Raw genomic sequence first — 22,249 nt, 5'->3', positions numbered from 1 at the left:
TTAAAGAATATTCCATAATATTGCTTACCACAAAAATAATTACAACTCGTCAGGCATCTGAGCCAATGAATGAATGAAAAAAAAAAAATCACATCTAATTATTTTAGTAACTTTAATGGATGTTTTAAATACAGGGGAAAAAAGACAGTACAATGTTGTTTGTTTTATTTTAAAAAGTAAAAATTGAGCTAATGGTGTGGCACTTATTAGAAGTAAAAGGATTTAAAAGCAGAAATGTGAAGCTTATTATTTTATGAAAGCATTACATTACATTTTTGTGTTAAAACATATGCATTATTTGAGCTGTACAGTTGTTTAAATTTAATTTTTAATGGTTATTTTAGGGTTTTAGGAATCAAAATAATTAATTGGTTTGAGTAGAGCCAACTCAAATTAAACAAATTAGTTCAAACAAATAAAATGTATTTATTTTTAGTATTTAGAACTGTCTTTTTCTTTTGAGTTCTCAAAACTGACACATTTTAAGTAATCTGTATAGTTTCATTGTTTTGAGTTGTATGAACTTGTTTCTTTGAATTTTCTTTTAAAGTTAAACTTAAATTTAACCGAAACTGGGCTGGGATTTCTATTTCCCAGCATGCTTTGCCATGGCACTCAAAAGGGACAGTAAATGCCAAAATTAAAATATATATAAATATTTTTTTGTGCAAGATTTAGTAGTGCTTAATGTTTTGTTAAGCTAGTTAAGAAGAGTTTCTGTTATGTTTTTTTTTTGTAGGGTTACCATCATGGTGACAAGTGGAGCATGAGCTTAGTTTGAGAACAGATGTATGTTTAATGTTTTATATTGCTGTCCTCATTTAGTAAGTGCTATGGTAACGCTACCAAAGCATTGTGTAAGCAATTTACAAGATGGCATTTATTGAATTAGCTAGTTAAAGCTGGCCAAGTTTCCACTACTAAAAATATGAGATTAGATGATATTTTTAAGTTAAATGAGTGAATTAGCTTACTCAAATATTTCAGGTTCAGAGCAATTAAAATGTATGATTAAAACATACAAATCTGCAAGTTCTGCTTAAACTGATTGAGTTTTGTTCGGGTTTACAGTGTATGGTTAGTAAGTCACAAAATCAAACTAAAACCATGTTAACATGCACGTTGCTTATGTCTTGTGGCTATATTTTTTAAAACGGTGAGTATTGTAAAGCTTACCGATTGGCCTTACTTCCATTATAAGTGGCTCACTTTGCTTTCCAAGAAAAGGAGAGACAAATACATTTTTTTTTTAATGGTAATCAACTTTATGCCACAAGTCGATTAAGGTTAACCTGTATTGGACCAGGACATTCCTTTAAAAAAGAAAGAAAATCTAAAAGAACTGCAATGCAAAAATGACAAATAAACTAAAAGGGGTTAGGTGATGTATGACAACTTTAGTTGATTTTACAACACCCATATCAACATGCGTTCTTGTGAAGTATTCCTCCCTGCATGAACGATTAAATAGGGGAGAAAGATAGACAGAGAAGTCAAATGAAGGAGTGTTTTCCTTCCCACCATCCCTCTATGTCATCGTAAACGTGGCTCGCATCATGGGCACAGGCTTTATCTCGTTAACACGGCGGCAGGCTTGTCAGTGCCAGCGAGTGTGTCGTGTTCCGCAGCGAGACCCTCGCCACGGTGTATTAATGCCCCCTGTCGTTGCTGCCGGCGATGGTTAACCAGGTTTCCCGTTGCGACCGGGAGTCGTTTGTCACAGAGCATGGAGCAAGAGGCCTTGGTTCAACGGAGCATTAATAGTCTGAATATCAGCAGTCTCCTCCGCACAGTGAGGGGCGTTCAAGGGATTACAGCTCCCATCATCCTCTCTTTACCACTGTTTAACACCCAACATCCTAATTACATTACCCGACGGAGAAGAGGGAGAGGAGGAGGAGGTGGAGGAGGAGGACTGCAAGAGGCAGGCTCATCTCCGGACGGATCCTCAATCAAATGCGCATTTTAGGAAAAGACAGGGAGAAGAAAAGGAAAATGACATTGTCAGAAATTAGTTGTGATGGATTTGGTCAGACAGCAGTTAGAGAGGAAAAAGTGAGAGGAGAAGAAAAATGAGTTTTGAAGAGTGTAAGGGAGGCGTTACGTTATTTTCCCTTTTCCTATAGATTCCTTAAGACTCAATTACAGTGACAGACACACACACCCATGAGCGATGTTCTTTACATCCACCTGCTTCGCAACACATGTAGACGAACGTCAATACTTTTCACGCTAAACAAAGTTCTTCTTTAGTCATGATTTTAGGAGTTCTCACACATATAATGAAGAGAGGCGCAGTCGCACAAATCATGAAGCAACTTTATTAAGTAGTTTTACATTCTTTGAAAATACATTTTCACAAGCTTACATTCTAAATGATAAAATAAATTATTTGCACAACAAACCACTACAGGAACGCGGTTTTAAAACCCCCTGAGAATAACTTTACACTTTGACACTCACTCCGAATGTAAATGAATACTTTTTTGCAGAACAGTATTTGATTATAACGCATAAATTCAGTTCTGTAATTGTAAAAACGTATGAATATATTCTGAGAAATCTGTATAGTCAATTCTAAGAATTCTTGAAACAAAATGCGACTTGATACCAAAAAATAGCTGTGAGGGTCTAATGTACAGATGTCTTTGTAAACTGCTCAGGAGAGGCGGAGTCAATTTCTTATTTTTAAAATAAAAGCGAAGTTAAAAAAAAAAGTTTCATTGTTTATTACTGATTAAAACACCCACCATTAGCCCTCCTTTGGCAAGGGTTCCGTTTGTGTCGAAGATAAGAATCGTGGCTTGATATGTAGCGTCTTACCTGTAACAGAGAGAAAAAAGGGGAAGAAAAATTCCACAAAGGAACACAGTGCAAAAGGAAAATAACTACATGCTATCCACTAAATGGTATTTCATGTACTCGATGAAGTGAATTGTGATCGTTTGATGGTTACACAGCAGTAACTGATGCTAAAAGGGAAGTAGATGAAACTTTGATTTGGAAAAACAAAACCGACAGACACGAAATAAATAGCACCTGCTATGTAATGACAGGAGTAGCTATCACTCTGTTTTTACTGATAGAGGAGTGACACATGAGTGTGTGATTGTCTCAGAGTGAGTGATGGCCCAGAGACCGAAGGGGATAGAGAAGACGCAGGCAGTGATGCATAGAGTCTGGGATAATTTATGCAAAGCAGAGAGAAGTTTGTCTGGACGGCCACAATCTTTAGAGTGAGAGCTACACTGTCATTAGTAACAATTAACTGCTCTTAGTGTGAGTCTGTGTGGTTGGTAACCTCGCTAGTGTTGGGAATCGAGAGTTAGTTCTTATTTAGAACCAGCTCCAATTTATTTTTATTAAACGCACGCACGCACACACACACATGTCTACTTTACTATCTTTGTGGGGACTCTCCATAGACATAATGGTTTTTATACTGTACAAACTGTATATTCTATCCCCTTACACTAACCCTATCCCTAAACCTACCCATCACACAAACGTTTCAGCATTTTTTGTATTTTCAAAGAAACTCATTCTGTATGATTTATAAGCTTCATGGGGACCCCATTAGTCTGTGGGCATTCAGGTTGAAGTCCCCACCGGGATAGAAAAACACGAACACACGTTGTGTTTTCATGTTTTATGGGGACTCTTCATAGACATAATGATTTTTATACTGTACAAACTGTATATTCTATCCCCTAACCCTAACCATCACAGAAAACTTTATAACTTTATTTTAACAATTTCAAAAAACAAATATTAGTCTGATTTATAAGTTGTTTTCTCCATGGGGACCAAAAAATGTCCCACACGGACAAGGATTTCGGAAATTGCAATCTTTGTGGGGACATTTTGTTACCTGGAACCCCAAACACACCCCCCCAAAGCCACACACACACGGTTCACCATCTTTGTGGGGACTCTCCATAGACGTAATGGTTTTTATACTGTACAAACTGTATATTCTATTCTCTCAATCGTTTAACACAAAAAAACTCATTCGATTTAGGTCCCCACGGCGACATGAGTCAGTGTGCATTCAGGTTGTCCCCACCGGGATAGAAAAACATGAACACACACACACACACATACACAAGGATGATTTTAATGACTTTCAGTTTAAGTACTGGTTCTGGAACATCTGTTTACAGCCGATGCGGATAGAAAAATGTAATAAAATGTAATGCGATATTTAAGCATCAGAGCTGCTGTCATAATGATCAGCACCAGGGATGTTTGCCAATCAGAAGAGAATGTGTTTTAAATCCAATTAAATTAATGTTTTTTTATATTGTGGCCGTAAACAGGAGCTGTAAATTCCAATTGGACTTTTAATCACAACAAAGAACTCAAATCGGCTAATATTTAATTCATATTTAAAATTCTAATTCATAACCAATTTAACTAGAAAAGTAAATTTGGTAGACTAATTGGTTTGTTTGAAATTGAACAAAATTGAAAAAGTGTTGAAGGACACATCAGATATTTTATTGCCGTTTTGTTGAAATCTAAAATGATCTCATAATTTGGCAACATACTTCTGAGGACAATGAATGCATTAAGTATTGTTTTCCAAACATTATCCATTGTTTCATCTTCAAAATAACTAAGATAATTATTAACACAACGATTAAGGAATCCAGATCGTTGAACTGAATCAGAAAAGTTAAATTTGCTTTGAGAGCAGCAATTGTTCAGTCTGTATGTAGCAGATGATTTCAGGCAACAGGATGAGAAAGTGACATGTGAAAAGCCATGGTGGTCTGGTGGGCACCTGTGCTATTCTGAGACACAGGGCTGCCATCAATGATCCTAAAGGGAAACTGGTTTGGAATTTGGCATCAGATAAATAGGAAGTGTGTGTGTGTGTGTGTGTGTGTGTGTGTGTATGCACAACAAGCACACATTTTGTATTAATATGCAGACATGACACAGAAATAAACTTGCCATCATTCATGAAAGCTTTGGAAATAGAAAGAAAGCAAACATGAATGACCATGAGCTAAAACAGAGCAATACATGTTTAAACGTTTACGTATAGAGAAGAGAATGAGTGAATGCCAAGCTTCAGTATGTCCGTGTGACTGAAAAGACACTGTTGGGGTGTGAGGTCAGAGGTTAATCACAGCGGTTTCTGTTCTGCAGTAACTAATTTAAGAAAGGAAGTGTCAAAGCATAAAAATGCAGAAGACAAAATTAAAAGAGTTCAACTGGATTCTCAAAAGTTAGATTTCTTGCTGGAGGAAAGGGCGTGAGTTTGTGTCAGTGCAGTATATTAGGTTAGTCTTATTAAGTGTGGAGAGAGAAAGACAGTGTTCCATAGGGTGCGGCTGGTGTGTGTGTGTGTGTGTGTGTGTGTGTGTGTGTGTGTGTGTGTGTGTGTGTGAGGATATAGGGGCCCCTTTCCTCTAATCCTCTATCAGTCAGACTGACATACCAGCTTCAGCTGTGCCTGTCCTTAACAACAAACCTAAATATTAGTAACCCCTCACTAAGTATTATATACCTCATGTAGTCCGCTCTTAAATAATATCACCCCCCTCGATATTATTAACCCCATCACTACGCATTAAATAACACAACTATTTACTCCATAAATATTTATTACCTCCATACTCTTTATATATACAGTGACACCAAAAAGTATTTGAACTCTTAAGACACACTTAAAAAGGCTATTAAAAAATAGTCTCACACACACACACACACACACACACACACACACACACACACACACACACACACACACACACACACACACACACACACACACACACACACACACACACACACACACACACACACACACACACACACACACACACACACACACACACACACACACACACACACACACACACACACACACACACACACACACACACACACACACACACACACACACACACACACGTTTCATGCAATTTCATTGCATTAGATACAAAACATAAATCCAACAAATCTTGCAATACCTGTTCCTAGAGTGAACATTATTTTTCCAAGTTACTCAAATTTTTATTGGGTGTATGAATAGGGTGACCAGATTTATCAAGGTGGAATATGGGACAGGATGGATAAGCCACATTTCACATATTTTAATAACATTTTAATTAATGATAACGATATATACACCGATCAGGCATATTATTATGACCACCTTCCTAATATTGTGTTTGTCCCCCTTTTGCTGCCAAAACAGCCCTGACCTGTCAAGGCACGGACTCCACTAGACACTTGCTGTGGTATCTGGCACCAGGATGTTAGCAGCAGATCCTTTAAGTCCTGCAAGTTGCGAGGTGGGGCCTCCATGGATCGGACTTGTTTGTTCAGCACATCCCACAGATGCTCGATTGGATTGAGATCTGGGGAATTTGGAGGCCAAGTCAACACCTCAAACTCATTGTTGTGCTCCTCAAACCATTCCTGAACCATTTTTGCTTTGTGGCAGGGCGCATTATCCTGCTGAAAGAGGCCACAGCCACCCGGGAATACAGTTTCCTTGAAAGGGTGTACATGGTCTGCAACAATGCTTAGGTAGGTGGTACGTATCAAAGTAACATTTACTTGGATGGCAGGACCCAAGTTTTCCCAACAGAACATTGCCCAAAGCATCACACTGCCTCTACCGGCTTCTTCCCATAGTGCATCCTGGTACCATGTGTTCCCAAGGTAAGGGATGCACACGCACCTGGCCATCTACGTGATGTAAAAGAAAACGTGATTCATCAGACCAGGCCACCTTCTTCCATTTCTCCGTGGTCCAGTTCCGATGCTCAAATGCCCACTGTTGGCGCTTTCAGTGGTGGACAGGGGTCAGCATGGGCACCCTGACTCGTCTGAGGCTATGCAGCCCCATACGCAACAAACTGCGATGCGCTGTGTATGCTGACACCTTTCTATCAGAACCAGCATTAACTTCTTGAGCTTCAGTAGCTTGTCTGTTTGATCGGACCACACTGGCCAGCCTTCGTTCCCCACGTTTGGTTCACCACTGTTCCTTCCTTGAACCACTTTTGATAGATACTGACCATTGCAGACTGGGAACACTCCACAAGAGCTGCAGTTTTGGAGATGCTCTGACCCAGTTGTCTAGCCATCACAATTTGGCCACAATCCCACCCACTAACAGGTGCTGTGATGAAGAGATAAGCAGTGTTATTCACTTCACCTCACTTCACCAGGTCATAATGTTATGCCTGATCGGTGTATATCATATAGTTATTTTATTTTTGTTTTATAAAAACAGAACAAAGAAGCAAATGAAACAGACAGGTATTTTCAGCTGCTGTGACTTTAAGACCAAATGCTAGGATCAAATATACGGACACATATCTGGTTTTCACCAAATTGTTTACGTTCACTTCAGCCATAACCTACTGCATTTACGTGAGATACTCGACAGGATGGGCATTTTGACAACCACAACCGTGTCTGTATGAGCATTCAGATGCAAAGAGAACTGAATTCGGGATTGAGAGAGCACTTCTGGTGTGTATCATTCAGTGTGATACTACATTGCATAACTGCATAAAAACTTGATAAACTCATTTTGTAGATAAATGTACTACGCTTTGACATCTTCGTGTCTGACCTGATCTCCTCCACGCTCTCTAATATCCCCCCTTTACTAACTGCAAGTTAATCGATAATGAATTGCAATGGTCATTTTGTTCCCCAAAATATACTATGACGAGATTGGCTACCTTTGATTAGGCTATTCTCGCGTGACAGAAGACTAATACTCGCTTTTATGATAACCAAGCTAGGAAAATTTAGGAAAGAAGAAATACGGGAAAAAACTTTTTCATAATAAGTCAGGATACTAAAAATAAAGCTAAAACACAGGACTGTTCCAGGGAAAAAGGGACATCTGGTCACCCTATGTATGAGTGTCCCAGAAGAGTAACCACAGGTGTAGATGTCATCACTATGTGCCCAAATACTTCTCAATTAAAACCCAATAAACGTATTTTCGTGAATGCTTTGCAATCTTTCTTTAAAATGCCACTTGGGTTACAATTAACTAATACAATGACATTTATATATTGAGTGTAGCTTTAATGTCTAAATACTTTGTAAGTCCAATGTATGCATCTCAGCTACTGCATGCTATTATAATTATTATTATTATATTATTTAAATCTAACCTCCTGTTCACACACAGTACACACCTTTGGCCTGTAAGCCTGCCGTAGGAAGGATCTTTGGGGAATCAAGGTTCTCTGAAATGTCAGGAGAGCTGGACAAAGAGATGAAGGAGGGCAGCTTCTCAGGACCCGATGAGGACGAGCCCTCATCTGCCTGTATGGACTCAGTAGACGGAGTCTGAACGTCCTCCGAACTGAAAAAGCAAAACACAAATTATGCATGCTTATGGCAGATTTGCATGTTTTTTCAGGTCACTTCCCTATAAATAATAGTAATATAACAATACAATTGAAAAAAATACAAATGAATACACTTATCATATATAGATGGCAATTAAGAATGGTAAAGGCCAAAGTGGGATTAGTTCTTCTTCCTGACCTCTTTATAACGTCTCTGGTGCGAGCTTTTTTGGCCGGTCCAAAGCTTGCGTTAGAGCCGGTGCGTTTCACACTCTCCCTGTGGTGTAACTTGCATTTGGTTCCACGTGGACACACGCCGTTACTGGAGAAGTCTGGACACACCAGCGTGTGTTTCTTCTTACACTGTGGAGAGAGCAGAATATTCTTAAATGCTTTATTTCTTTATATCCAGATTCACAATGGATGTTTTGTGGGTTGGTTATGAACGTGTGGGACACTGTCGGGCTAAAAGAAAGCACAGATTCCATATTTGCCACTCTCTGTAGGAGTGCACTGAAGTTAGCAAAAGTAAGTGTTTGTGTGTGATCACACATCAGTAGGTGCATGTCTCTGATAAGTGAGAGAAGGTGAGCATGTGTTTGTGTGTGTAAGTGAGAGTAGGTGAGAGTGTCTGTGTGCCTGTGTAATTTGGGCGTAAATTGGTAGCTTCATTCTTCGGGAGACCCGATCCCTCCCACCTGTCAGAGGAGCTAATTATACCCCACTATGGGGTGAGGAGCGCGAGACGCGTGTATAAGTGAGAGAGAGGGGGACTGGGCGAGTGTGGGGCAAGTTGCTCCAGAAATAGAGAGAGAGAGAGAGTGTGTGTGTGTGAGTGTCTGTAGCTGAAGGTGGTTGAAGGATCGTGTGTCCGGGAACAGTGTGGACTCCCTTTCACCCTTTGGGGACAGACCGCCCAGAGACACTCTCCCCCAACAGGGATCGGGTCAGAGAAGCGGCCTAAAATGACCAAATCTACAGTTATAACAGTGAAACACCATAGGCTCTCATCTAGTGTTTAGAAATGAAAGGCACTCAGAAATCAGACATATTTGGTTAGATTAAACCCTCAGGGACAGTTCACACAGGAAACATGTTCTTGTAATCCAGCTGTACTACTTTTGCACACATGCGTCTGCTTTTTTCTTCAGTTTATAGCAGCACATTGTTTTAACGTTGTGTGAAAAGTAGCTCACCAAAATGCATCAAGACCCACAGTAAACCCCTATAGTAAATGGCACAATAGGAGGTCAAGTACAAGCCAGCTATGATGAACAACAACAAAACAAAATATATATATAAAAAAAGGTTGACATTCAAGACCATGTCTAGATTATGAGATTAAGGAACATAGACTCAGTCACTAATTGCAGACATGTACAGTGTGGCTATGGAATTTTTTAAGTCCAAGAGGACAGCTTTTGCTATATTTTCTGTTATACAGGAAACACTTTAAGTATATTTTATATATATACACACACAGTCTAGTGTAACTGGATTATCGCACCCAATGAATCTGGGTCTCTAATGCCCCCTAAATCATCCTATAGACAACATCATCACTCACCACACTCATGGCTAATTGGCTCAATTTGCTAAATCCCCTGCCACTTGAATTCAGTCGATTCCAATTCCACCCCATTTCAGAAGAGCATTTGGGACCTTTCTTTTTTTAAACACCCATTTGTTTCTTGTTTGACTGATAACATCCATGTCGCGCTTTAATCATTCAAAGGTCCGGCAAAGGCAGACAGAACAAATGTGTAAATTGTGAAAAATTACAAACACCGTGAAGTGGGATAATCTGATCATAAGAGTGCTGCATGTGTAAATCTGCCGGTTCTGATTTCATATTCACGACAATATGAACAATTACTACGTTTATGGGGAAAATTTCAAGTCACAGACTTTTTCACTAAAAATTCTACATTCAATGCAAAGTTTCTAGCTCATAATGTATTCAGTATAATTTGAAAAATAAAAAATAGAAACATAAAATGGCCTTTGCTTTGTTGGGCCCCTTTGTCATTGCTAATATGGCGTATAGCAGTGGTTCCCAACCACGTTCCTGGAGCCCCCATAATGCCGAGTTCACACTGCCTGATTTTAGGCCCGATTTTGACCCGCCGACAGGTTTTGCGAAATCGCCGACAAATGCCCGAAATCATAGGCAAATTGGTGCTCGTGCATGTGAGTGACAATCACGCAGTGTGAATTATCAAAGACGCGATCAGAGAGAATCGCTGACGAGTCGGCATGCTAAATATCTGGACTTGTCGGCGATTCAAACTCCTGCTGTGTGAAATGTGTTCTGACCATAGACTGTAAAAAAATATGGACGTAGTGTCCGTGACGTCACCCATAGGATTCTGAAGAGCAGTTTTGAAGTGTAAAGTAGGGTCGAGCTGGCCGTCACCATCTTGTCAACGCATCACTCCCGGATAACAGAAAATGGGCAAAGAGGCGGGACGTGGGCGTAGCTGAGGTGATGCGATGACTAACAGACAGCAGAAAAATCCAGACAATCCACCTGTCACTCAAGTGGCCACGCCCTTGATTATGCAGAACTTTAAGGCTTTAATATAAACGAATGAGTTATAAAAACATTCACCCCCCTCACAGAGGTCATGAAGGACAAAATTAGATACATAGACCAAAACCACAATTTGTACCAGACTGTAAATATGTTTTTTTTTTCTGCTGTAAAGTAGGGCATTTTAAAGCTGCACTATGTAACTTTTTCGTCCACTAGAGGTCGCCTGTTCAAAACAAAGGCGTAGTTTGATGACGCCACGTTTGAGCGCAGATTCTTGGGACATGTGGTCTTCACCTCAGAGCCGGTGGAAAAGAATCGGGATAGGACTCGGGCAGAAATCACGTTCATGGATGCGATTATTAACATTACTGTAGTATGAAGCAGAGCAGGACCGAGTGTTGTGGAGCGGAGCAAGGCCGCAGGAGCGATTGAAGAGCGGGACTGTTATTATGGCATAGTCGCCGGCGCCACTTCCTCTTTTCCAGTCATGAGTATGACTGTATGAGGTAACGCAACTCTGTTTATCGTATTAGATATATCGGAGTGTGTTGAAAAGGAAGTTATGACGTTCGCTCGGCGGCTGCTATGACACTTGTTCACACTGCAGTGAGAGTACAGCGTTTCTGCTAAATAAAACGGAAACTGAGGGTAACGCAGATATGACTCAATCGACAGGCGACTCCCTCAAACGCATAGCTCACACGTCCCGGTTCCTTGGTTAAAATTTCTCACGATTTACAAATAGTTGGAAACATTTGGGATATTCTAAGTACTCAACTGAACAAAATATATAACACTGGCCTAGTGGTTTTTGGATATTTTACTGCAAAAATCTTACATAGTTCACCTTTAACATGGGGCTCAATGAAATTCTGCTCCCTTCTGGAGCCTGTCTCTAGCGGCCAGTCGATGAACTGCAGTTTAAGTCACTTCTGTATTGGCTTCAAGAGAAACCAATAGTATCCAGCTGCAGCCCCGCAGCACACCAGTTTCAGAACCACATTCACAGAACCGGAAGTGAGGGGCGGGGCTTAAACAGTCATAGTTGCGATATCCATATATGTAATTTTCTTTTGTTAAATATAAGCTGTTTTCACAAGGATTTTGATCGGATCGATGTCTACAATATTTAACAACAATAATTTTAAAATACTTTTTAATAAAGTCACTTTTCTGTTCATATAATATGCATGTCATGATGTACAATGATCAACATTTTAAAACATAGCCTACTGATCATGCTTAAATCAATTAAAACAAAGACAGTAGTTTATACTTCAGGGTAACAGGCTAAAACTATACACAGTTTTTATTTTAAAAATATTAATAAATGTATAACATGTTGTAAAAGGTTTCCCATTTGACTATAGATATATTAGTATTATTTTGTTCACATTCATGTTGTTACAAATAATACTGACAGAAAATAGCCTATGAGATTTAATGTTAATGGACACAAACTTTACTTGAACAATACTACAACTTTTTAAAATTATTTTAAAAATATATTAGGCCTAATACATTTGTAACATGTTTCCCATTTGACTCTATATTCAATCGTATTATTTCGATTGAAAATAATAGACAGAGAATGTGACATTTCTATTTTTCAAATGTCAAATAAAAATAACCATTTAATACAAGGCCTTAAAGTGAAACGTGTTTCTCTGAAAGAAAACAAATAGGACATATTTAAAATATTTCTAAAATAATAGGTTTAAAACTAATTTAAACGGCGTGTAATAAAAAATAAAAACATGCAAAAAAAGTTATCTTAAAACACAAAAAGCAGAAATACTTGAAAAGATGAAAGTGTTTTCATCCCTGAAAACGAAATGAATACGTTCTATTAATGAATAATTATTTAATATTAAGACAAATAATATCTTTTGACAAATGCAAAAAAGCTTTAATGATAAAATGTGAAGGACGTGAAAAGAAAGTGTTTTCATCCCTGAAAACAAAATTAATCTGTTTTATTAATTAATAATTATTTAATATTAAGACAAATAATATCTTTTGACAAATGCAAAAAAAGCTTTAATGATAAAACGTGAAAAACGTGAATCATGACAGAAATATCACGCACAACTCAACATATTCTCCTTCTTGCTTCTGTTCACATCTCACTGGCTTATATGCATGTTTCTCTTGTTCAAGGATATGAATAGAAAAGTAACTTTTTTAAAAGTATTGTTGTTAAATATCGTAGACATTGATCCGATTAAAATCCATATGAAAACAATGTGTATGGGTAGCGCAGCTCACTTCCGGTTCTGTGGATGGGGTTCTGAAACTGGTGTGCTGCGGGGCTGCAGCTGGATATATCTCAGAGAAACTGGGGGAGGTTGCCGCTTGGTTCTGACTGAAAAATACATCGGCGATGACGACAGCCACTGAGAGAGAGAGCAAGATACAGGGCAGCTGGAGGTTCGGGGAGTAGTTATAGACCAAAATTTCTGTATTTTTTAATAGATATAACTTATTTACAATTCTATCAAAAAGAAAAAGCACAAACATTTGCTTGACCAGCCGCAGAAGTAGCACACAATCCTTGCTCCCTCTGTCTCCCCAACCATTTCCTCCGCCATTATCTTTTTTTCTTTTTCTCCTTTTCGCTGCAAATCAGCACACAGACAATTTGGATCACAAACTTTCTGCAGTTCATCATTTTTAATAACAATTCCAGTCTCGTGCGAGTATGGTCGGATGCACTCGCAATCTTGCGTTGTTTACTTGTCACATCTCACTTGTGTTTGGTTGTGAAACATAGTTTTCGCACCGGAGAGAGTTGTCTGTGATTCTTCCTATTGTAAAGTCATGCAGTGTGAACACAGCAGTGATCTGATGAGTTTGAAAATCGTGCAGTCTGAACTCGGCATAAGACTGCACATTTTGCATGTCTCCTCAATTAAACACACCTGATTCAGGTCATCAGCTCATTAGTAGTGACTCAAAGATCTGAAAATGTGCAGTGTTTGGGGGCTCCAGGACTATAGGATGGGTCCGGGCTGTTTTGCTGTGAATTGTACCTACCATTACACTGGCATCTCCAGGGCATTTATAATTCAACAACATTGACTGCATTCACAGTCTTCTCTCATGTGTCAACAGACTGTTTGATGCATATTGACCACTAAGATGGTTGAACCCACCAATTTCAGACTTTTTGGCTTCTATGCTACATCCTAAAGTCAGGGTGCACATGTTTTTAATCTTTCAGGAGGAAAAAAAAGGTTTGTTTATTATTTACCAAGCTGCCACAGTGGACTCTTACAGTAACTATTTCACAAATTTGCAAGGTTCATGACATCAAATCTTTTTCAGGCGTTTTGTCAAATGTAAATAAGTTTCAGATTTCCTCATTGCTGTCTGTATACTTTTTTGTAGAGCATTCAGCTCTATTGTTTGCAAGAGCTAACACTTTGTTGTATAGACGTATATTATCGTGGAAGCCTTGCCAGATTTGCCTGCTTCTTTCATCACACAAAAACCACGAACCACATCCCTTTCTTAAGTGGGAAAAATTCCAGGCCAGAAGATTTCAAAGTCTGGTTTATGAGACCAACTTAAGTTAGACCAGCATGGTTAGTTCACCCAAAAATTATTTACTCACCCTCATGTCATTCCAAACCTGTCTGTCTGGCAAGAATGCTTTTGAAAGAAGAACACTTCTGACAGAAGAAAGAAGAAAGATGTGTTTTTTCCCCCCCTCCATAGAGTGAAAGGGCAGTTGGGTGCAATATTGTAATTGTTTTAGGAGAATCTGAAAACATTTCTCTAATTCTGTTCGGCTTGTCCAGATTCAGTTTATTTTTGTTCTTTTGCAAACACATATTTATTGTTTAAATATTTTTTTCACAACTAGTTTTTCAAGAATCTTTTCATTGCTGATAACTCTTGCAATCTTCCAACATTTAATATGTAGGATGATCAAATCATACTCCTTTCAACCCCACCAATATTTAATTTATACAATTTAGTGAAAGCTACAATATGAGAAGTATGGGGAATATAAATCCAGTGTTGAGGAAACTGTAGTTTGACAAGCTACAAGCTACTCATAAGAAAAAAGTCAATCTACCCTTATTAAAAAAATGTTAGCTACACTACAAGTAACTATCAAAAAAGTAGCTAGGTAATTTCTTCTTCTTTTTTTTACAACAACGTTGTATATTACAAATAACATAAGAACGTTTTAAAGTCCCCCTGTGGTGAACATCAAGGTTTTAAATGTTGTTTATATGTCTATGTGGTGTTTTTAATATGCTTTAAGGCAAACCATGTGCAAATTCATAAGTCAGAAGAGTATTTTCTCCTTAAAACTGCAGTGAACCAAAGACAGACTCAAAAATGCAGTTTGAAATTGCTGGTGTTTCTGACGTCACAAACTATCTTGTAACCAATCACGTCAATGTGTGATTGTCAACAAGTGGATCTCTGAGCTTGTGCGAGTGAGTGGAGGCTGGGCTCATTTGCATATTCATAGAGACAAGTATACTAAATGAGGCAAAGGTGTAATAACATTCAAGCTATTTTAAGGCATGAAGATTAAATATGTAATTTTGGTGATCAAAGATGAGTTTTAAGGGATTAAATTATTGACTACAAGGTGACTTTGTAAAAGATTTGGGGTTAAAACAACAATGCAATACAATTATGATTTCAAAGAGTATTGCTTTATAACTATTCAAAAGATACACACAATACTCAAATACACCGATCAGGCATAACATTATGTCCTAATATTGTGTTGGTTCCCCTTTTGCTGCCAAAACAGCCCTGACCCGTCGAGTCACTAGACCCCTGAAGGTGTGCTGTGGTATCTGGCACCAAGATGTTAGCAGCAGACCCTATTAGTCCTGTACGTTACGAGGTGGGGCCTTCATGGCTCAGACTTGTTTGTTCAGCACATCTCACAGATGCTCGATTGGATTGAGATCTGGGGAATTTGGAGGCCAAGTCAACACCTCAAACTCATTGTGCTCCTCAAACTATTCCTGAACCATTTTTGCTTTGTGGCAGGGTGCATTATCCTGCTGAAAGAGGCCACAGCCCTAATGGAATAACATTTCCATGAAAGGATGTACATGATCAAAGTAACATCGACATGGATGGCAGGACCCAAGGTTTCCCAGCAAAACATTGCCCAAAGCATCACACTGTCCCCGTCGGCTTGCCTTCTTCTTATAGTGCATCCCACTGCCATGTGTTCCCCCAGGTAAGCGACGCACACAAACTCTGTCATCCATGTGATGTGAAAGAAAACATGATTCATCAGACCAGGCCACCTTCTTCCATTGCTCCGTGGTCCAGTTCTGATGCTCACTGTTGGCGCTTTCGGCAGTGGACAGGGGTCAGCATGGGCACCCTGACTGGTCTGTGGCTATGCAGCCCCATTCGCAACAAACTGCGATGCACAGTGTATTCTGACACATTCTATCAGAACCGGCATTAACTTCTTGAGCAATTTGAGCTACAGTAGCTCGTCTGTTTGATTGGACCACACAAGCCAGCCTTCGCTCCCCACGTGCATCAATGAGCATTATATATATAGCATTATATGCCTAATATATCCCATCCACTAACAGGTGCGGGTGATGAAGAGATAATCAGTCTTATCCACTTCATAATGTTATGCCTGATCAGTGTATATATATATCTCATACTGACAGTCAAAGTGCAATATCGCTACAAATGAAACATCAATGCAAGAACAAAATATATGCAACTTAAATTATGGTAAATGGTAAATGGACTGCATTTATATAGCGCTTTTAACAGACCTACGGCCATCCAAAGCGCTTTACATTTTGCCTCACATTCACCCATTCACACACTCATTCATACACCGACAGCGGTGTCAGCCATGCAAGGCGCCATCCAGCTCGTCGGGAGCAGCTGGGGTTAGGTGTCTTGCTCATGGACACCTCAACACTTGGTCTGGTGGAACCGGGGATCGAACCACCAACCTTCCGGTTTGTAGACAACCTACATGAACCACTGAACCACTGCTGCCCAAAATTAGATACACAAGAGCAGTCAAAAATGCATGTTAAACTCGCAGCACATGCAGTGATGGAGCTTGCAGCATTTACTGTGAATGGAGCCGTTTTGAGACGTGAATCATGAGCTGCTTGCGAGAAGTGCACTTCGTTCAGAAACCCGCCACACCTATTTAATTAGATCACAGTTTTCTGTTCGATTGACAGATGCTTTGCCAAAGCAATGGCACAAAACACAACGTTAGTGATCTTTTAGGTTCACCACAAAACTGTGGCGGTAAAGATTAAACAGAAATAAACATTAGAAATAAACATCAGCTATAGAGTGCAATAAAGCAGGACAATTAATTTAAAAAGGCTATTATTCACCTGCATGTGCTTGAAGTCTTCGACGCAGACAGCCTTTTTGGCTTGCATAAATGACATACAAAAGTGTAACCTTTACTAGTCGATTCATCAACTTATAAGTTGATTGGCTATTTGGAATCATATCTAATTAGAAGAAAATCCTACTGATGGGATGGGAAGTGGACGCAGTACTGAGAAGGCTCATTAACTTTGATGTTCACGGCTGTGATCCGGGCAAAGAAAACACAAAAGCCCAAGTCCTCCCCAACCGTGCTCTCTCATACATTTTAATTTACATAAAAGCAGCAAAATAGAGGGAAAAGAGAAGTGTGTGAGAGAAAAAAAGAGAAGTGGATGGAACATCTTTATATCAGTGCAAGTTAACAATTTTCCACTTGATTTAAGAAAGGCTGGGAAGTCTCTGGGGCCTATTAGAAGAGCTTTCTACTGGCCACAAAGCAGAAAGAGTCAGCACATTTTACATTACTGAGACAGTGAGCAAGAAAGAGCGAGAGAGAGACAGAAAGATAGAATGGTGGTGTACGCTATGATAAAGAGCTGGGAAATGAGAATAGTGACAGAGTGATAGAGGGATGAGAGGAAGGGTAGGAGAATCAAAAGAAGTGTGATCAGGGTGAGGTGGCCAGCAAACAAAAGAAGAAACGGGACAGAAAAACATGGGAAATGGCAGACAGAAAGAGTGAGCCGGAGAAGGAGAAAAAGAACAGAGGGAGGGAGAAATGAAGAGGATGAGAGTGTGCTTTAACCCTTGCTCCGCTGGCGTATCCATTGCTGGCCTCTCGCCTGTACTGCTGTCATCAGCACTTTTTCACGTCCATAATTATGGTGTGCTATCCATCATATCTAAGACAGTGCTTTTGGGACAGCGCAAAATTACAGACCTAAGCACTTCGGCTAATAGAATAAATATTAATATCTCTCTTCTTATATATTCTCATTCTCACCCCAAATATTTAAATGAGCCCTGACAGCGGGAGAATGCATTTGTTACGATGAAGGGAAAGCAAAGAAGAACAAATGGAGGGGAAAAAAAACAGAGCGAGAGACAGACAGAGACAAAGAGAGAAGACGGGAGAAGCAGAAAACACTGCGGAGAAACAATTCATTAGAATGAGACAAATTCAAAGAGGAAGAAACTGATAGGGGGGGGGGGGGGGGCGATGAAAGTTTCTGCGGAAGAACAATAAAGCCAGGCATAATGTCAGTTTAAAAAAAATAAATCACTTTTATTCTGGCATATATGAATTATGTTATTATCTCAAATGCTTCCCGCTTTAAATCTGCAAATGACAGAATAGTAAAAAAAAAAAGATGCACTCAATAATTTTTAATTGGCCAATATAGCAGTCGTTTCGAACTTGTCTTGGAAATTGTTTGACAATAGAGTGGTTACAGAGAAAATTATTCGGTTGGTCATGTGATCTCAATATCGGTTGGTCATGTGATCTTCATGGGAAATTAACGTTTTTTTATTGGGCTACTGACATGACGGAGTTTTCTCATGCCAGTGTATGTACTGTATGTGTGGGTGGGGGTTGGGCAGGGGGGTAAAACTTTACAGTAAAAAAAGTGCAATAAGCATTATGAACTAACACTGAAAACTTAATCTTGATAATGTAATTTATGCAACTTAAAATGTATTAGTATATGTATAAATGAACCAAAATGAATATATGCTGTAAAGTATTGTTCATTGTTAGTTCATGATGTCTAATTAACCAATGTAAATGAACTGAACCTTACTGTAAAGTGTTAACTTTAAAAAATAAATAAAGACACATTACTAAGCTAACAACGCTAAAATATAACAAAGAACGCAGGTAGCACAAGTCATATGATGTCATGTAAATTAAATTGGATGGGAAGAATGTTATAGGTAGTACGACATGACATTGGCTACAACTGTCTCCTGCAAGCAGGACAGGTGTGATGGGGACAACAGGAGCATGTGTGTGTGTGTGTGTGGGAGAGCTGGGGTGAGGATAGAGGTCATGGATGGGTTCGAACCTGCTGGATTAAGAGCATACGAGGACATTTGATAAATGTGGGTCATGTCGTCCTCTCTTGGTTACTGCCCTCAATATGTCACTCACTCACAAACATGGAGGAAACCAAATACATATGTCATATGCACCTGGATGATGGTTTAGGTTAACATTTGGAACGCAGTCAACTATTAAGAGATCTATTTTAAAACTCTTGAAAAAGTCCACCAATAAATGGCATTCATTCATTAAGAACTATAAATCGGACATCAACAAAGCACTTTAAAACAAATTTTTTTATGAATGTCTAACCACATGTACATTGCATCCATGTGGATGCAAGTATAAGGGAGAAGATACACTTTGTTGACCTGAAACACTGAACCACGTTACGTGCTAAACTCCAGTCGCGGTTGTTCACTCTCCATATCAACACCATTTACCACAGAATTCTTTGATTACAATACAAGTGTGTTGTATGATTCCTCAATTAGTGACACTTGCAGTCCCTTAAGACGATTTTTAAGAAAAACAAATCATGCTTAAAATATAGACAACAATAGACAACTATTGTATTTTAAAGGATGTTTAAAATAAACAATACTTTTTTTTATTATAAAAATAATTTTCAACTATTTACTATTTAAATTTACTATTCATTTACATCGTTTTCTAAGTGCTTTGAGTACCAAGAAAAATAGTATATAAATGTAACTAATTATTATGATTAATTATTATTATTTTATAGTGAATAATAGCTTAAGAATAGCCAATATTGCTGTTATTACATCACACCAATTTCAGATATATATTGATTAGGGCTGTCAAAAGATTAAGCGCGATTAATCGCATCCAAAATAAAAGTTTGTATTTACATAATATATGTCTGTGTACTCTGTTAATTATTATTTATATATAAATACACACACAAGCATGTATATATTTAAGAAAAAAATATTATTTTTATATATAAAACATTTATATTTATATATATTATAGATTATATAAATGTATATACAGTATATACATGCAAATATTTCTTAAATATATACATGAATGTGTGTGTATTTATATATAAATAATAATTGACAGAGTACACACACATATATTATGTAAACACAAAGTTTTATTTTGGATACGATTAATCGCAATTAATCTTTTGACAGCCCTAATATTGATATAAAATAAATTAATAGAAATTATAAAAGTAAGTTATATAACAAAGAATGGTTGAAGTTTTGAAATAGTCAAACACCCTCTTATTGAATAATCTGTCTGCAACAGAAATCATCTTACCTTAAAAGAAAGTGTCTTACCTTATCTCCCTGTGGGCAGTAGCCTCGGACGAAGTCTTTGCAAACATCAGCTTTGCGTGAGACATAGACATGGCTATATGGACAGCTACTGTTATTACAGATCCCCTTCAGAAAGTATGAGCACACAGGCATCTACAATGAAGGAAGGAAACAACCATTTAGAGCTTGAAAATGACTACAAAATAAATCAAACTTTGTCAAAAATTTAACTTCCAGCACTGAAAAGAGTGGGTGAATGAATATGGTTAGTTTGAAACACCAAAGAACTAATGCAAGGATAAGAACAGTAACAATACAGATTAGCCTTTAAATTCGCTTTCTCACGTGTGTGGATTATAAAGTGAATAAGTGATGGGAAACACAAGTGAGTTACACACATATGGCACCAGTATTATATCACGCATCTATTGAAGTCCCTGTCAAAACATGCCTTTATCACACATTGTCTAATCAGTAATTATGTGCATGTGTCAATGGCATAGATTTGCACGGACTCCTCGTGAATATAATCTGCATGTATGAATAATCTGAACGTCACTGAGTGCTCTCTGGGTTTAAAATAGAATGTGAGGTTCACGCACACGATGAGCGGAAGGGGGTGGAGGGGTGGTGGGGCGGTCGGGCGCTGCCCTCTTAAGTGGAATCTCATTTCCATGGGGGTCATATCATTTCTGCTTAATTAACTGCAACAGAAATATTGACCCAAGCGGGGCGTCGTACCACCTGCATGATGTGTTTATGTGCAGGGGAGGGGATTGGACACTAGCCACGACTGGGGTGAAGGGGTTTGGGGTCTTGTTTCTTGGTTATTTGGATGGGGGAACTGGATCGTTTTCAATTGCAGGCGTGAACTCAAGCCATGCTTCATGGCATATACATGGATGACACAGGGTGCGGGGTTAAATTGAGCCCCAAGCAAGGCTGTGAAGCAATAGAAAGAGGGGGGGTGTATAGGGTTGGGACTAGCAGGTGGGCCTGCTCTGCGATGAGGTGGCCCTGCTCCTTTAAGACAAGCGGACAGCTGGTCTCTCGGTGCACTGGAGGGTGTAGAGGGTGAAGACTGTCACAGGTGCAGTGATTCTGCGTGTTTGTATGTGTGTGGGGGGTTGGGAGCGTGGCGGTATTGGTTGAGTAGGGCCTTGGACAGAATACAAGCAAAAGTCTGAACAAGTGCTAGAATATAAAGAGAGGGAGGGAGAGAGTGGAGCAGAGAGGCAGAGAGAGAGAGAGAGAGAGAGAGAGAGAGAGAGAGAGAGAGAGAGAGAGAGAGAGAGAGAGAGAGAGAGAGAGAGAGAGAGAGAGAGAGAGAGAGAGAGAGAGAGAGAGAGAGAGAGAGAGAGAGAGAGAGAGTGTGTGTGAGTGAGTGTGTGAGTTTTACAGAAAGTGAACGCTCAGACAAACAAACAAGGGAAACAGGTGTCTCACTGTGAGAAGGAAGCGTGGGGAAAGTTACAGACAGTGTCCTTCTAAACCTGGAATGCCACTGCTATTCCTGTCATTTATACCCTCTTCATTTGCCACTCCTACAATCATTATAAATATTGTATTATTTCTATGTTACATCCATATTATACTAGAAAGGCTTTAAAAACTTTAGATATAAAGAGGAACAAGTAATTTATTTTCTACTGAAATAAATAAATGCTAATTATGACAAATATTTAAAGTGATGTACATTTACATTTGTATTCATGAGGCT

At 38.8% G+C, this 22,249-nt stretch overlaps 1 protein-coding gene across 2 annotated transcripts in view; it reads right to left on the bottom strand.

Annotated features, from left to right (window-relative positions):
* Positions 1-2,302: 2,302 nt before the first annotated feature.
* zc3h3 (zinc finger CCCH-type containing 3) overlaps positions 2,303-22,249 on the bottom strand; it is a 93,222-nt gene continuing 73,275 nt past the window's right edge. The window contains exons 9-12 of one of the 2 annotated variants that reach the window (XM_079841589.1): positions 20,551-20,682; positions 8,539-8,702; positions 8,184-8,353; positions 2,303-2,823 (exon numbers count right to left, since the gene is read on the bottom strand). In XM_079841589.1, the coding sequence (XP_079697715.1) occupies positions 2,753-2,823; positions 8,184-8,353; positions 8,539-8,702; positions 20,551-20,682 (537 nt within the window). In that variant the 3' untranslated portion in view covers positions 2,303-2,752. Of the gene's footprint in view, positions 2,824-6,841; positions 7,145-8,183; positions 8,354-8,538; positions 8,703-20,550; positions 20,683-22,249 lie in introns of those variants that run through there. The other variant, XM_079841588.1, reaches the window with a different exon arrangement.

Source organism: Gobio gobio (assembly GCF_949357685.1).
Source record: "Gobio gobio genome assembly, chromosome: 17".
Lineage (NCBI taxonomy): Eukaryota > Metazoa > Chordata > Actinopteri > Cypriniformes > Gobionidae > Gobio > Gobio gobio.
This window is presented reverse-complemented; position numbering and strand designations above follow the sequence as displayed.